General features: G+C 56.2%; 1 protein-coding gene across 1 annotated transcript; it reads right to left on the bottom strand.

Annotated features, from left to right (window-relative positions):
* Nucleotides 1-4,549: 4,549 nt before the first annotated feature.
* Nucleotides 4,550-16,751, bottom strand: LOC102740806 (large neutral amino acids transporter small subunit 4). Its single transcript, XM_081805527.1, has 9 exons — nucleotides 16,315-16,751; nucleotides 14,750-14,883; nucleotides 14,463-14,665; nucleotides 13,842-13,988; nucleotides 11,158-11,296; nucleotides 9,663-9,795; nucleotides 7,542-7,615; nucleotides 6,044-6,167; nucleotides 4,550-5,500 (listed from the first exon to the last, which is right to left on the bottom strand). Exons 1-9 carry the CDS (start codon nucleotides 16,396-16,398, stop codon nucleotides 5,339-5,341), a joined length of 1,200 nt encoding a protein of 399 aa, XP_081661653.1. The 5' UTR covers nucleotides 16,399-16,751; the 3' UTR covers nucleotides 4,550-5,338.
* Between the last annotated feature and the right edge of the window lie 427 nt (nucleotides 16,752-17,178).

The raw sequence follows: 17,178 nt of genomic DNA, 5'->3' as shown, positions 1-17,178 counted from the left end.
CTAGCAGGGTCAGAAGCCAGGCTGCCCCTTCCCTCCCTGGGGTGGGGACCTCCTTGGGGATTCTCTGGGGACACCCAGTGGCTCGCTCTCTATCTCTTGCTGCCACTGCCCAGGGCCCCGGCAGGAGGATGGCCCGCTTGGTGGGAAATCTCTAGGAGGAGCAGTCATGTCCATGACCACCACCTTAGGACAAAAGAAAAGGGACGAGAGTGAGCTCCCTTTAGAACCACAATTCACCAGGAGCCTTGGTCTTCCCACCCAAGAGGCCCCTTACTCTGTCCCTCCCCCACCTCTTGAAATGGCAGAGCGGAAGGCTAAACCAGCAAAGCTGGCAGATGGCAAGTGCAGCAGAGGGGAGGGGTGGGGGTCAGGGAGCTTGTTTCGATCAAGTGACAGGGAATCTGAGCAAAAGGCAAGGGGCAGAGAGATGTGTGACTTAGCAAGAGACACAGAAGCGGAGGAGGAAGCAGTTCTTAGTCATTCTCAGCATACATTTATTGAGTGCTTACTGTGTGCCAGGAAGTAAGCCAGGTGCCAGAGACAGCGTGGAGCAGGACGTCGGGGTCTGTTACTGAGTTACGGTGCTATCGCCCCTGGTTAACTCGGGGAACCGATGAATCCTCCAGGCACCACTCAGGACCCAGGCCCTCCCAGCCATGGGAAGGGACTCAGTGAGGCAAGACCCCCTCCCTCTTCCCTGGCCAGCCGGAGAGGTGGCGCGCAGACGAGCCCCCACACACCCCTCCAAACGCGATCACACCGGACGGGCCCCGAACACATCCGAACGCACGCGCGCACACCGGGGCACAGCCGAGCAGGGGCTCAGGAGGTGGCACGGACGTGCTGCCCACATGCCGTGATCGGAGTCACCCCGCGTGGCATAAACCGGCAGGTGCCTCAACATTTAGAAATTATCTCGAGAAGCTTTGGGGCCAGATCTCTTAACTAAAATGTGAGGCATAAAAGAAAAACGGACAACGGGACCGCTTCTTAAGGCTTTTGCATAGAGAGCGTTTCTGAGAGGGAGCGGGGTGAGCAGCAGACCTCCCTTCCTCCACCTGGCCACAAGTCTTTTCTGGTCCCCCGTGCCTAAAGCAGATGTCTGATGGTAAGGATGGGCTTAGGGGAGGGGGTGGTCTTCGCTCCCTGGGCTCTCCGCACGCCTCCAGAATCAGAAACATAATGCTCTCACTTGTTAAGTACCTATAAAGTACCAAGTAGACCACTGTGCAAGGGCTGTGTGTCCATGTTCACCTGTCTCACAGTGAGGGCATTACCTCCATTTTACAGATAAGGAAACTGAGGCTCAGGACATGCCTAATGTCACCGAGATAGTACTTGTGGTGGGGCCTCTAGCCTCTGCTCCTCCTTGGCACAGGGAGATGGAGCCTCATTCTGGGATGGGGCTGGGAGCTGCCAGGGGCCCCGGCTGCTCTCAGATCCACCCGGGAGGCTGAGAATGACTAACTCAAAGGTGGGCACGCGGCCTGCAGAGACCCAGGGGCACAGGCAGTGGCTCCGGGCGGACAGACAGAGCTTTGCCCCGTGGACAGCCACCCCTGGGGACGATGCCACACCTCCTTCCTGGCACCACATCCTCACCCCAGGGCTTGGGGAAGTTAGGGCACGGGTGGAAACAGGCTCACAGAGCCCACCTATTCTCCCTGACCTACCCCCAACCCTGGCGGTGGGGTGCTGCCGCCTATGGAAAACCAACTCCTTCACTTTTGGGGTCTCGGGCTCCAAGTCCTCATAATCCCACCATTTATATGTCCCTTGAGTTGGGCCCCTGGTAATTGGTACAGATGAGGCTCCTCACCACCCCAAGAGCCCATGAGAAGCCACTGTATTCTCCTTCAGAGGGAGGGGAGCTCCCCCGAAGCCCAATCTCATGGAGAGGACTTCTCAGAGTTCTCGGACAGGAGCCCCTCACCACAAAGTGCCAACTGCTTGTCTGCACGCCCCCCTCCCCGACCCCCCTACGTAGTCACTCAAACTCACATAGGCTGACATGCAAGTGCATCAGAAATTCCACTGGGCTGAATGTGGTCATGCTGCTGCCTGGGGCAGTCCTGCCTATGTACCCCCAGTACCAGGTGTGTCCCCATTTCAGGGTCCTTGGGGCCCAGGGCAGTAAGATGTCCCCTCAGACTACATAGCCCAGGGCCATGACGAGGAAGGCTGGAGCAGACGTTCTTTTGACCAGGCCAATTCCGGATACAAGCGGGAAAGAAGAAAGAACAAAACAGAAGGGGACCCCCAGGGGCCTGCAACCATACCTGTGGCCTTTAGGAGGGTTGGAACCTTCCCCCAGGAGGGTTTGGAGAGAGCCAACCACAAAGGAATGACTAGACTCCTAGACAAGAGTCCAGGGAGACTAGAGAGGAGGGGACTCCTGACAATGCTCCCTAGGGTGGCCCAGCCCCCTTCCTCACTCTGACCTCACTCCAGGTATCACTTCCTGTTCCTTCCCACCGGGAGCCTGAAGAAAGCGGGGAGGGGAAGTGGAGACAAAGGTCTGTGGCCCCTTGATGCCCACCGCCTTTGACCAGCCCGTGGTCCCGTCCCCTCCCAGGGCACTCCTCTCAGGGTTGGGGGAGATTTGCTCCCCCAAGCACCCATCAGCCAACACGACTCTATGAAGTAGAGCTCAACCCCTGCTCCAAGGAAGCTCTTGGCTCCAGGAAATGGAGACCATGCCTGGCTTTTCGCTTCCCTTCCCTGGGGCTGTTGCTGGCCCTGCTCCCAAGGGCCAGGTGGGCCCTGGGGCTGGAGCTCTGAATGGAATGTCCTGGTCTGGAGGGCTTTGGATTCTCTGATGACTTCCGAAGCCTCTGAGTACCAGCTCTAATCTTGAGCAAGTGACTGTACCCTCTGGGCCTCGAGTTTTCCAGCTATAAAATAGGGATGGTGTCTAACTCCTCGGTTGTTATCATGATGCAAGGATGATAACAGGAAAATATGTAACCCATCAACTCCCTACGGTCAGAGCAGAATGAGGTCTCCAACGTTTGGGGGCACAGGATGGCCAGGCGGGGCTTAGCCAAATGAAGACTAGGCCAGAGGTAACAGCTGGCAGACACATTTCTAACAAGCGCCAGAGGTGTTCCTGCCGCAGGCGGCCACTGGGCCTCGCGTGGAGGCCGGCTGCGGCCGCTAAAACCCGTGCTCCCTCTGCAGCACACCGCCCCTGCTCTTGGGGCCCTCCGGTCCCCCCCGCACCGGGAACACGCCGCCGGGTGGCCGGGTGCAGCAAGTGCCTGCTGCTGTAAGAAAACACGCTTGACTTTAACCCCGCGTTTCCCAGATTTGACCATTTTCTTTCTTTTCTCTAAAGTAAGTCCTATGCCCGATGTGGGGCTCGAACTCACAACCTCAAGATCAAGAGTCACATGCTGTACTGACTGAGCCAGCCAGGCGCCCCTGACCGCGAAAGTTTTTGGTTTTAAGTGAGAATAATTAACATCTTATAGGAACTAGTGCTCTGAGGAATGGTTTGGGAAATGTTGATCTAGGTTCTCTCTCCTTTTTAAAAATGTTTGTTTTAAACAAACGTTTTTTGCTTTTTAATGTTTGAGTGGACTGGACTGAAGCCTGGGGAAATGAGGTGTGTTCAAGGTACTCAACTGTTCATGCAGAGCTCAAATTTGGGCCTGGGTCTGTCCCTTCCTGTTCTCCACCAGTTCCCCTCACCGCATTCTGCCTCTGTCTCTTGGAGCCCAAGACTCTCTTGGTGTCACCCTTTGTCCTGAGCTCAGGAGGAACCCTCAGGGCAGTTGAGCCAGGAGTAGGAAATCTGAGTAGGGGATGGAAAGGGTCAGGATTCGCTGTTTGGCTGGGATAGACAGCAGAGGAGGGGTGGCCCCCACTTCTAAAATGTCTGCACAAGCCCAGTTTGTCTGGGGGCGAGCTCGGGGAGTAAGGTCTTCTTCTGGCCCAGTGCAGCTCCCAAGATGGCAATCACCCAGAGAGACGGGGAGCGACTGGGTATGACGGGGGCTGGTCAGTGGCAGAAAAATCTTGTCTTGCCTTTTCTTCTCAAGCTCAAAACAGGCACGTGTAGCCATTAACTGAAATGCTAGCAGGGGCATCCCTTCCCAGGAGGAAAATGGATTTATTGCTTTATAAAAAGGAGTCTGGTAAAACTTAAAAGACCCAAAAGTATAGACCTAAAAATCAACCCGCCCTGCTGTGCACTCCCAGGAAGTCTCAGACACATTTCTGGGGGCAGTCAGGCGGCGGGTGGCTGGACAGCCAGGCCAGCCTGGCAGAGGACAGGGGCCTCTCTCACGTAAACAGCTCCAGGGCCCTGGAGGAGCCTGCCGGCAGGGGGCGCTACAACCCCGCAGCCTCAGACAAGCTCCAGGTCCAGAGCGAGGCCGCCTCCGGGAGGATAAGGGCAGACACCCCACACACATCTCTCACACATCCCACACGTGCACGCACCCCGAGGCCCCTCACCATCCATCTCCCCAGTCAGGCCCGGCCCTCCGTCTCTCGGCAACAGCCTGACTTCCACCCCCATACGAACAGCTGTGTGTAGCGGGTGCCCTGTTGGTGCTGTTTTAATTCCCTTCAGGTCACAGACTGGATGGAAGGGGGCAGTGGACACTTGCTCCTCGCCCTGAGGGAGGAGGTGAGGGACTGCTAATCAGCCTTGTCCTTGGCCCCTGAGCGGTGCCTGGCTATCCAGTCCTCCATCCCCTCCCCAGGCTTTAAGCCAGGGGGGGCTTCTCCACAGGCCTGTAACAGGAGGCCAGGTCATGGACAGGCCACAGGGGGCTGGAATTACAAAGGAGTTAGCACCAACAACAGGAAGCGGGTCCTTCCTTCCTCAGGCAGCCTCAGACTGGCCAAGGGAGGAGGTCGAGGGGCCAGGCGAGGGGGAGCAGACAGCGCAAGACTTTGTCCTTGGGCAGGTGTGGCCAGTGGGCATGCAGCCGAGAGGCAGGTGGCAGGCAGTAGATGGCAGACCCCACTGCTTTGGCAAGAGGCAGAATCCAGACACTTAAGGGAGAGAGCCTGCCTGCTGGGGGGTCCTCCTTGCTGCCCCTGCAGGCACCACGGAGCCTCAAGGCCCCAGGGCCCCTCGAGGGTGGCAGAGCAAAGCCCACGGCAGCCCTTGCTTCCAGCAGTAGGAAAATCGCACATCCGGGCCCTCTCCCGTCCTTCCACTGCACAGGTCCGAGGCAGGACCAGGGCCCTGGGAGGGAGCGTGGGCTCCAAAATGTGAAGGAGAGGATCCTGAGGGTGCACGGAGGTCCTCTGGGATGGGGAGAAGGACACTGGTGAGTCACTGAAGCAAGGGCAGGAGGCCACAGTTCCGAGGTGGTGGGCGCTACACGAAAGCCTCCCGGTTGGAGGAGCCGTTCAGCTTGAGGAAAAGCTTGTCGTCCTCCCTCTTCTGCTGTAGCTGCCTCTCCAGCTGGCGCCGGTAGCAGATGAGGTAGAGGGGGAGGCAGAACCCCAGCATGCTCAGGCCGAGCAGCCCCACATTCACCTGGAGAAGCCGAAATGAGAGTTGCCATCACGTGAGGCAGGGGATGGGGCAGGAGCTGTGGTCTTTCACAGAGCCCTGCTCAAGACCCTTCCCCACACTCATGTCTGGGAAAGGCGAGGTCACAGGAGAAGAAAGGAAAAACTGAAACTGGAAGATTCAAGCCATCTAAGGGCCCGTCGTTCCACATTCCAGCGTCAGAGTTTCCCAGTGTCCATGGCCGCTAGGAAGCCCTCAGGGCCCAGGCCCCCACCTCTGACCTACTGACGTGAACATCCAGGGATGGGACCGGGACTGGGGCAAGCTCACCGTGCCTGGTTAGGAATCCCAACCCCTGGTGGGAGGGCCACCCCAAAATCAGGTCCAGAAAGGATACTTTTCTCCTCCTGCCCAGCCACCAGTCACCAGGGGACCCTGAATCGATCCTAACTGAAGTCCCAACTTGCCCGCCGTTGGGGCTCTGGAAGCTCCTGAGGGATGCCTCCCAGCTCGGAGGCCGCAGAGTGGGGCGGATGCCCATAGCCCACAGCCCCAGACCCTTCTTACCCAGAGGGGGTCTCCTTGGAGGGGACCCATCATGGCCAGAAACAGGGGCTGCTGCAGGAGGGCGAAGAGCGCACTGACCAGTGACTGCAGTCCTGTGAGGCTGCCAAACTGGGTGGAGGGGTACCTGCCGGGACGATAGGGGACCTGTCACCACAGGTGCCACTCGCGGGCTTTCCAAATGCGCCTCGGCCTGGCCCCAGGGGTGCTGGGGCCTCCAGGCTGCACGTCTGGCGCCAGAGCAGAGGCAGGAGCTGCCTGAGAGAACAGTGGGGGGCCTGCCTTGGATTCATTTCTGCTAAGCAGTTCTGTGACTGTGAATTGCTCTTTCAGACCAGTGTGAGACCCCCGATTCTGGAGGACCCCACCCAACCCGGGTGTGCCCCAGGTCCATGGGTGTCTGGCCGGGCTGAGTGGAAGGAGTGGTGGCGGCGGGAGTCTGGGAACCGGGCCCGGGGAGCAGGCTGGAGGCGGGCCCTGGCTCGGCCACGCCCTCGTCGAGAGGAGCGTTGTGTAATCGCGGAAACTCAGCATCACGCTCTCGGTGGCCTCTCTGACTCTGCCAAGGCAGCAGCAACTTCCTCCTGGCACTGGGTGCAGTGGGGGACGACATGCAGACCTGGGATGACCCCCGTGGGATGCTGCTGGAAGGGGGGACAGAATTCTGACAAAACCTCAGCGAATGTCAGGCTTTGCGGCTTTGCGGCCCCAGAGGCGGGAAGGGGCTCCCAGCGAGGAACGAACGAACCAGTCTTTGGTCAGAGACACAGCAGATGGTGTCTGAGTTCCATTTTTTTTTAAGATTTTAAAGTAATCTCTGCACCCAATGTGGGGCTCAAACTCAACCCTGAGATCAAGAGTTGCACGCTCTACCGACTGAGCCAGCCGGGCGCTACCCCATGAGTTCCATTTTTGAGCCAAGCCCCAGCCCAAGGGGGAAGAGCAGCTGTGGTGGTTCCTTCTGCACGTGTGGCCTCTTGGAAAAGGAGGCAGGTTTCATCTTAGCCTTGGCCAAATGAGAAGGCGATAGGCGGAACCAGGCCCTTTCAGACTCAGGGTGAGAACAGTCTGACACATTGTGGGCTCAGTTACCCATGTCATTGCCCCTGCTGGGGGTCATCGGAACATCGACACTCAGCTCCGGGGCAGCCAAGCCCACCCCTGCCCCTCCCGTGGGCAGCCAGGGGCGGTCCCAGGACGCGGCTGAGCGGTAGCCCCGAGGCAACAGCGAGCTACACAGGAGCATGGCCCCTGGCTGGGGAGCTGACTTCGTGTTAGATGCCAAGGCCTGTGGGCACCCAGCCGTCTGCCCGCCGACCCACTTCTCGCCAGCCATGACCGTCCCTTGACACAGCCAACAGGAGTCCTGGTACCCGTCCCCGATACAAGATGAGCCCAGATGGCCGGCTGGCCCTCTCTGGAACCTCAGTCCCACCACGAGCCTCCCCCAGGCCATTCCCTTACCACAGGCGCCAGGCCACCCACAGCAACGGGCACTTACACAGCTGCGTACAGACCCCCGACAGCAGAGTGGATGAATCCTCGCACAACCGTGTGCAGGATGAAGGACAGGATCTGAGAGAGGGAGAGCAGAGCGTGAGGGTCCTCGGAGGTCCTGAGCAATGGGAGTGCTGGCAACCTGGCGTGGGTGCGCACCAGGTCTCCAGGGCCCGTTCCTGAATTTTCAGGAATTTCGTGAGCCAGCTATTAAAGACAGTCATGACTAAAAATTAAATTTGTAAACTTATAATTAAGTTATATTCAAAAAAGGTAATGGATACTCAAAACTCATCCCCGAATTATGGCACTGTTTTACTAGTATCTGTGCTCTGGAGGTTTTTACTTCTCGTGTGGCATTGGTGGGACTATTGCATGACAGCGCGTCACCGCCAATCTCTGTCCAACTCCACAATCGGGGCTTTCACGCTGCTTGAAATCAGCCACGATGGAAGCGTTTGCACCATGGAAATTGGCAAACATCGAGTAAAGGCTCCTCCTGCCTCGGTCGTTCTGTGTGTATCGACACAGCACTAAATAGGTCATTAATCATGACTTGATCTCCTACCTTTGCTGATCTGAGACTTGTGCCCAGAGGTCTCTGTGCCTGGTCATCCAGGCCCTATAGGCAGCTAGTTTTCCTTCTCCCCTCCCAAGTTAAGCTCAGCTTCTCAAAAAGGCCACCGCTGGTAGGCTGAGCAAGCTCTAAGAAGCACCTGTAAATGATTCCTGAGAAGCACGAGAGCCGACCATCTCGCCACTAGGACCCTTTGTTTGCCCTTTGCACACAGCCCTGCCGTCCTGTTCAGCAGCCAGGACCTGTTCCCAGGAATGTGGGCGGCGGAGGGGGCAGGGGCTGCTCTCTGCAGTGCTGAAAGAGGGCTGTGCCCCTCTGTGCATGCGCATACCAGTGCGGGCTCCCCCTTCCCACTTCCTTCGTCTTATTGCCTCTGCAGAACTCCTCTTTCAACGAGAACTAAGTAAAACAGAAAGCAGATGACTATCCCTACTGAGCACTGCCCCTCGATCAGACAAGGTGGTCAAGACAAGGATCTGCCGGTCTTGTAGAGAGGGCAGCCACCGGGAAGCTGGGGGGCACCATGGATGCAAGGACACTCTCACCAGGAACTAGTACAAGCCTCCGACGGTTTACTCTGGTCTGCATAGACAGCGTCAGCACATACACGGGATAGTACCCACGGGTGGTGCACACCTGGGTGTTCAATGTACTTCAACGTGTGGCCACTTGTAAAAAAGAAGAGACTCTCACTTTCCTTCTGGACCTGGCCCAAGATAGTAACTGGACTTGGTCTAATTCATGTGGAAGCAACGCCATCACTCATGACCCTTCAAAGTTCATGAGGAGGACAGAGATTCACGGTGATGCGCCATCATGCAGTAGGCCCACCAATACCATATGAGAAGTAAAAATCTCCAGAGCACAGATAATACTAAAACATAGTAAAATAAGTAAGAAATGATGAGTTTTGAGTATCCATTACCTTGGGGATTGGCACCAGAACACTTTAATGGACCTAAAGATAGAGCTGGGCCGATGACAAAATCTACTTTGCTCCCAATCTCTGCCAAAAGTCAGGTTTCAAAAGCATCAGAAATCTTGTGTAAAGGAATTAAGCTTTTGAACCCTGATGCCAAGTGATCGTCACCATCTTTCCCACCCTCTACAACACAGATACCCTGTAGGCACTCTTGTACCGGAGAAGCAGATGGTCCCACCAAGGCCATAGATTGGCCAGACCTCTTTGGACAAATGCAAAGCAAGTAGCCATACAACTCCCCCATATAGCTCCAGGAAATGGTATGATGGTGGTGTTCATGGCATGCAAGATGCCCAAAAGGCCATGAAGAATGATACCCCTTCACAGAGAAGAGTTTTCTGTGAAAGGTAATCCCAGTTTCATTTAGAGCTCACTCCCAGCATCAAGCACAGAGCCTGGCAGGTAAGAAACCTTTGGTAAATAACAGTGGGCTGGTTGCTTGCTTGGTTGGATTAAATGAATGAAAAGTCACCCCTGTCTTTGTGGATGGCTTCCATGACACATCAGGTACCTTTAAGTCTCATTGTCCCATACCCCACCTGGCCTCTCCTTCACCCCACACCCACCTGTAGAGGCAGGTTGGGAATGAGGCAGGTCACCCCAAAGCCCACGAGCAGCAGGTTCGTGAAGGCGAAGGCCCGCATGGCATTGGTGACTTTCTGGATCTGCCGGTCTCGCTTCTTCTTCTTCTCCTCGCCTCTGTGGAGACAGAGCACACACTGGAGTTGGGGGCTCCCTGAGGAGGATGGGCTCTCCCAGGGAGTCAGGCCTCAGGAGAAACAGCTTGTGGACAATGCAAGACTCAGAGACTAATGCAAGCATGTCCGAGGGACTGTCAGGGCTAGACCAGCACTAGGGACACTCCCATTGCACACTCTTGACTGGGCACTGAGTGTGAACCTCAGTGGAGAGGTCGGATATGAGAAGACAGCTATCAACACGCAGCACTGCCTCAGTGAAGACTGAGCACAAACGATCGGGAGGCAGAGAGCGGAGTGTGCCCAAGTCAGGATTTCACCCAAATGAACTGGCTCCGACTTCACCCAAATCCTGCAGGGAGCTAATGATAAGTCAGATAATAAGTCAAATAAGGGAGGGAGTGGATTTCCCCTTTGGGGGCAGGAGGGAGTGAAGGAGAAACAAATATGCAGCAGATGGAACCGGAATGGGCACAATCTCTTGGCTCTAGGACCTGACCTAGATAACAGAGCATTCTCTGTAATTATTTCCTTGTGAATTCACCATTACCGATTCCAGGCCCACTGCCCACACAGATACCCCATGGACGACTGTACAACATCCAAGCATGAATGCCAAGTGCTGGAGACATACAGGGAGTTCCAGGCCCACTGCTTCCTCACTATGTGACCTCAGGCAAGCTACTCAAAGTCCTAACTTCAGTTCCCGCAGTCGTAAAATGGGTATAACCCTAGTATGCGCCTCATCGAGGTGTTGTGAGGCTTAACTGAGATGCTGTGTGTTAAGTGTTTGGCACAGGGCCTACAGCAATAAACGTTGCTTATTATATTAAGGCGGAGTCATGGAAGACGGCATTTAACTCATCCTCTGATCTTGGAGCCCAACCCTTACAAAAGCGGGGTCCAGCACCTTGTTGAATCCTGACAATCATGAACAGATCTAGCAACGCATACTGCAGGTGTGGCAACTTATTGCTCCCACCGAGGGGAGTGAGCCTTGCAGGCAAGCAGGACCACGTCAACATCGCTCACCCACTGTGCTGGTCGTCTGAGTGCAGTCCCAACAGCAGAATGGCTGGACACCCAGTGTCCGCACACACACCTTCCTCCGCCTTCTCCCCTTCTTTCATCCAGCCCAGTGATACCCTAACTTTCGAGTACCCAAGAATCGTCATAAGGAAGCGATACACTTAAATGTGTGCTGAGCCCCGAGAGAGAGCGTGTCTTAAAGCCCTTACGAGTAGCTCTAGGCACGACCCGCTCTCGCCTCCTGCGGACTTCAAAACCCAAGCTGCCCACCCTGTCCCCGCCTCACGTCGGACTCTGGGGGCCAGGAGCCAGGGCACAGGCCCTGTCTACGCACTGGTTGGCATCTTTCTCCTCAGGCTCCTCGGAGGCATCTTCACACTCCTTCAGCCTCCAGTCCATGATGTAGCCAATGACAGGGGCTGTCAGTAGGCAGAGAAGCTGGAGCACACCGAAGATGGACGTGTAGAGGCTGACTGGGGAGGAAAACGGGCTGTGTCATGGGGAGGCCCTAGCAGAAGCTTGGGGCAGGTGCCGGGTGGAGTCTGAGACTTTACAGACCCTTCTGGGGTCTTCCACAGACCACCCCCTGGGTCCCTGGAGGCCCTGAGGGGAGCTTAGAGACTTTAAACTCTGAAATCAAAGCCGGAGCAACGGGAAGGCACCCCAGCCTCCTTTCCACATCTTCTGCTTATTTCCAAGAAACAGCTAACGAAATCCAGTATGTCACAATGACCTCCCAGAAAAGCTCCAGGAAGTGTCTATGACCTGGGAACCACAAAATTACCGGTGCCTGGGACTGAGGCTTCACGTGGGAGTAGCTGTTACGTTTCCAGCCTCTAGCAGTGTGTACCAGGAAGGCACCACTCACAGGGGCTCTGATGTAACGGCTCCAATCTTCAAAGAGCCGTACAATTATGACGGGCATTTTTGCAGGCAAACAGAAGCTGAGTTGACTGCCCATTTCCCCACCCACAGTTCTTGCCAAGAGGGATGTTTCTTGGTAAAACAGAGACTGGCTGGAGGGGATATTGCGGTGTTCTCTGACAGTCCCCTCGCTTACCAGTGGCCATCACTGCATCAAGAAAGCAAAAGTAAAAAAGCAGAAAGGAGAGAGGTTAGCAGCAGAAATCTCAAAGGCTGTTACAGGGAAAAGAGGGGGCGGTGGAAGCAGGCTAGCTCTGGGCCCAGCACACGTGCCATTTCCCAGCAAGATCTGACTCTCCGAGCGCCGGGGGGAAGCCGAGCTTGAGCCAGGCTTCTGGGAGCAGAGGCGGTAAGGCCCAGCACGGGCATCTCCGGAGGGTTTCCTGTGTGCTGAGTCCTCAGTCACATGCAGCCGGGGCCTCGTCACAGGCAGGCTGATGAATCAGGCCTGCGGTGCCTACCGAGCACCAGGACAGGGAAGTGGTGCGGGTGCCGAAGCCTGGGCAAACCCGGCCCCTCAGGAACACTGCTCTTTCAGTTACCTCCAACGGCTCTCTCTGGGAGGGAGGGAGAGACACAGCATCCGCCCTGACCCCAGCCCAACGTCCGACACCACGGGTCTCCCTCAGACAGCCAGAGCTGGTGTCTCTTCCATTGCACCAGCTCCCTGGTCCTGCAGCAGCCCCCCTGGGAGCCGCTGGCTGGGGGGTGTCGGGGGCCATGGCTCACAAGAGCAGAACGGGGAAAAACCAATGCCCCGTCAGCTGCAGACTCAATTTCCTGGCCCAACTTTCTCTACGTCTCGAAACTGACTTTTTTTTTAATTGACTTTTTGAATGTGGGAAACAGTTGAGAAAAATTCCTCTCCGGCAGCAAGAGGTTTCTTAGAGAACTGGAGTAAAGGCCCACGACTCAGCGACAGGGAGATCTGCCTTCCAAGAGCCGGTGCAGGCCCCTTCCCTGGACACTCCAGGGGCTTCACGTCACCAGGCCTGAGCTTGTAACAGAGGGTGTTTAGACATGATAGATCAGCTTTCCCCAAAGTGCGGTCCACAACGTTTAAGGAGTGTTACACAATAGAAATGTTCTGTGGTAGAAATCTGGGGCAACATCACTGGACAACACAAAGCTAAAGAGGTGAGTTTTTCCTCTAGGGCTGTCTTGGGGCCTTCACCGTGTCAGGGGTCATCACGAAATTTTGCAAAGGCACGTAACAGCCCGTGCTTCTCCACTTTGCTTTGCCACGGGACGCCCACTTTCACAGTGGACCAGTGCTGTCTGGGGCCCTTTGTCATCTTTCCCTTTTGTTCAAGCTCGATTTCTCATCCCCTTTAAAAACTATACTTGACTCCTTGCGATGCCCAGTGTAACTTCCCCTAGGGAAAAACAATTAAACCAACAAACAGTTGCACACCAACGGGGCTGCCAATAAAAAGGATTTACCGACTGTGTTTGTCCCGCTTAGGGATGACTAAAGCTGACTCAGCTCAGGCCCTGAGGAAGTACTGATTTTCTTTGTAGAATCAAAACCTCTAATCAGCTGAAGACCTTGTGTGCTGTTTTAGAAAAGTGGCATGTGCGTTATCAGTTCTGTTTACCAAATTTAACAAGCCTCAACTGGATCACACACACAAGGAAGCCTCTGCCTCGCCCTCCCAGTTCAGGGTGCAGATCCCAGAGCCGAAGACTGCCCCAAAGTATCCTGCAGATACTCAGCACACAGCCTCCCCGAGAACCAAGCCTGCGGTTTCCAGGGGCGGGGAGATGCTTGGCTTTGGGTGGGCCTGTCTTTCAACAGGCTCTCAGGTGGAGTACTCCGTTCTGCACAGTGTTTTCATTTACAAACACGCAAGTCAACGGTCCCACGCCCCACACCCTGAAAACATGTCCTTATTTCAGTCTCCCTCCCTGCTCCCTGCCCAAACTGGGACATTCTAATGGCCACAGGAGAGAACAGTTGGGGCCTGCTATTTCCGGTCCAACCCAGCCTAACACCTTCCAGGCAGGGGGCTTCACCTCAGGCAGGCAGGAGTGACCACCACTTGCGGGGTGCCCTCTTGTGGGGATGTGCACTGAGGTCCAGGGGCCACCTACCTACGTCCTGGTCGCCATTGACCAGGAACTTGAGGATGTTGTTCATGGCGCCCATGTAGAAGATGAGCCGCAGCTGCGTGATGCACATGGTGAGGAGGCTGAGCAGCAGGATGGGGCTGAACACGCTGTGCATGAAGGAGGGGGCCGCTGCGGGGAGGAGAGCGAGGGCGCTCAGGAGAACCGAGGCCTGCACCCCCGTGGCCCACAGCCCACCCACCATCCATGGGCTGGGTGGACCATAAGAGGAGGCCTGGTTTGCTGCCCAAATCACCCTGTGCTGGATGCAGGGATGGGCCTGGGTGAGGTTAAATGTGTGGGTGCTGGACTTGGGTCACCCAGGTGTGTGAGGTGAGTTGGATGAGTTCCTTACCCATTCGGGGCCTTAGTGTGCTCATCTGTAAACCAGGGTGCGGGGTGCCACCTGCCCTCTGGGGATGAAGTGGCAATTGCGTGGGACAGCACCCACAAAGCCCTCGGTTGCTGCTGGCCCCAGTGAAGGGGGCTGGGGCTTCCAGGTAGGATTGGCTGCCTCCTCCCCGTCGCTGACGTGTGGGTAGGGGCGCAGACCCCCCTGCCAACATCCTAGGCAGGCCTCGAAGGTGAGGGCCGTGAGGTGGGTACCTGCAGCGTCTGGCTTGCACTTCACCTCCAGGTCAATGGTGGACAGGCACAGCTTATGGCCCTCCTGCAGGGCCGCCTGCTCCTTGGTGCTCCTCATGGAGCTGCCCACGCTGAGGCGGCGCCCCACCGTGGTCACCTGCTTGTAGAACTGCTTCCCTGTGATCTTGTGGTCAAAGCCCAGCCAGCTGAACTTGATCTTCACCCTGGAGGCCACAGGAGAGTGTCCATTGGTGCTGCCCGGGACCCTGGCCAGGGTGGGGGTAGGGGCAGACGCCGCGTCCACTTACGAGTAGTCCATGTCCTCCGGCCCCGGGAAAGGCTCCAGGGGCCAGTTAAAGAAGCAGTTGAGGAAAACCAATCCAGAGCAGCTGGCCCAGACCACGAGGATGATGATGAAGGAGACACCAAAGTCGTAGATGACCTGAGAGGCACAGCAGGGTCGGCGCAGGGCCAAGGGGCAGGTTAGCAGAGGGCAGCCAAGGCAGGTGGGCAGGGGGCATCTGGCAGCCCTGCTCTCCCTGCGAGGAGCTGTGTGAGGAGGCTCAGCCCTGCCCGGCTGTCTGCTCATCAGATACCCTGCATCCCAATCATCCCAGCTTGCCTTGGCACGTCATTAAACCCCCTGTGCCTCCAACCTGGGCCAAATGTCACCTCCTTGGGGAGGCCTTCCCTGACTGCCCCTCGGCACTGTCACATCACTAGTTCCCAGGGAACAGCCCTGGCTGAGATTATGGACTTCTTGATTACTTTCCTTGTCCCTTACTAGTCTAGCCCCCTGAGAACAGGAACCCGCTAGCCTTGTCCGCTGAGGCGCCTTGAAGAGTGCACGTGGTAGGTGCCAAAAAATACTCAAGGAATGAACCGACGGATGTCTCCCTTTGCTCCTCTGTGAAACGAGCATCATACTGGCATGCACCCTCATGGGGCTTTGGTGAGGGCTAAGCATTGGGATCCTCAGAGTGCTCAGTATGGGGCCTGGCAGGTGGGAAGCCTCCTGAACACGAGCATGTTAGCTGTTGTCACTGCCACCATTTATTTCCAACGCAGGAGTCCCCAGTATCCTGGCGGACAGCTGCCCAGCCCCCACCCCTGGGGTGGGGGAGGGAAGGGGACCAGCAGTGAGACAGCAAGAAGAGGTAGAGGAGGAACTTGTGGGCTTTTGCACACTCCAGAAGCGTGAGAACCCGTAGAAGTCCACAGGATGGCTGGCCCCACACCGTCCAGCGCCTCGATTCCCCGGTGGCCAGCCCACATCTAGGACTCCTTCTCATCTATGGCCTCCCTGCTAGGTACCGCAGGAAATGGGATTCGACTTGTGTTGAGGCCAGAGGTGGGAAAAGCTGCTTCTGAAGCATGGCAGGAACAACAGTACTTGGAGTGGGGACTAGGAACCGGTGGACTGTGAGGTGTTTGCTTCCTCCTGACCCTGCGTGACTTCCACAGGCTCCGAATCCTGCCTGCGAGGGAAACAGCTGAACCAACTTAGCCAAGAGCCGTGTTCTGGCCAATGGACAGTAACAGCCCAGCAACAACAGACCAGGGGGTGGGGTGACCAGTGACAGACTAACTCAGCCATCCCTTTTCTCTACCCCAGTGCAGAAACAGCAGAAATGTAAAGGCGGCCTGCGGTAACACCCTGTACGATATGCTTGAGTTTTCCCTCCCCCACAGCCCAGTGGGTTTCTTTTCTTACTCCTGTGGTGCCCAGGTGCATCCTCCCAGGTGTGGGTGGTGGGGCGGGGTCAACCCCAGCTCCCACAGTTACTTCCCTCTTCAGAGAAGGTTGAAGGAGCCTTGGGAGGGGCCTCTGCTCAGACACTAGGACAAGAGGGTGAGGTGGCCACACCCTCACCTTGATTCCCGGGAAGGTGACTGCTGAGGAGGCATAGGATCCAATCATCAAGGCAATAAACGTGGACCGAAGGTCGCCGAACATGTTGGGTAGCTGAAAGACAAGAAGCAAGGGGGACCCGCTGAGAGAATGGGCAGCAGACTGGTGGGGGGGGAGTGGAGGAGGGAATCAGGGTATCCTCAGGCACCATTTCTTATCTTATGAGGGGCGGTAATTACGGCTCATTGGAAGTTTTTCCCTTGCGACTGAGCTTGATAAGGAAGGCTAGATTAATGCAGAACTCGGACTCCGGATGTAAAGACAGCTGTTGGACTTCCTGGCTGGTGAGTGTTCCTCCTTCTTTGCTCGGGCACAAGCCATGGACCTTCCTGTCTTTGCAGGGTTTACATTGAGATGCCAGCGAGCGAAGTTGGGAGCCTCAGGCATCCCTCAAAGGGAGCAAGCCTGTTAAAAATAAGAATCTATTTGGGGATGAGAGTGTCACTGTATAAATAAAAATATCAGCGTCCCAGAAGGACCAGATGTCAGCAAAAGCTGCTTTCGGTTCTAAGACAGCAGGCTTCTGGAAGGTGCCAATCAGAATTCTACAGTTCCCTCAGGGCTGACAGGGGAGCTAGCCTGGGATTCCTGCTACTGAATTTCTAAGTACAAGGAGAGCTCTCCCTCTCCAGGTGATGGGCACCTGAGAAGACCGATGGCAAGAAAGACTCAGTCTCTCTTCCCAGCAAGGTCCTCCTCACACCTCACATCAGCTCATTGAGGGCCTATCTGACACAACTTCAAAGCTAATCCCCCCGCCCCCCCCCCCGTGACTCCACACAAATCCAGGCATGATAAATTCGACAACGTATCACGGATTCAAAC

The sequence above is a fragment of the Leptonychotes weddellii genome, chromosome 15 (genome assembly GCF_054177405.1).
Source record: "Leptonychotes weddellii isolate Sample4059 chromosome 15, ASM5417740v2, whole genome shotgun sequence".
Lineage (NCBI taxonomy): Eukaryota > Metazoa > Chordata > Mammalia > Carnivora > Phocidae > Leptonychotes > Leptonychotes weddellii.
The sequence above is the reverse complement of the archived record's forward strand: the minus strand, read 5'-3'. Positions and strand labels throughout refer to the sequence as shown.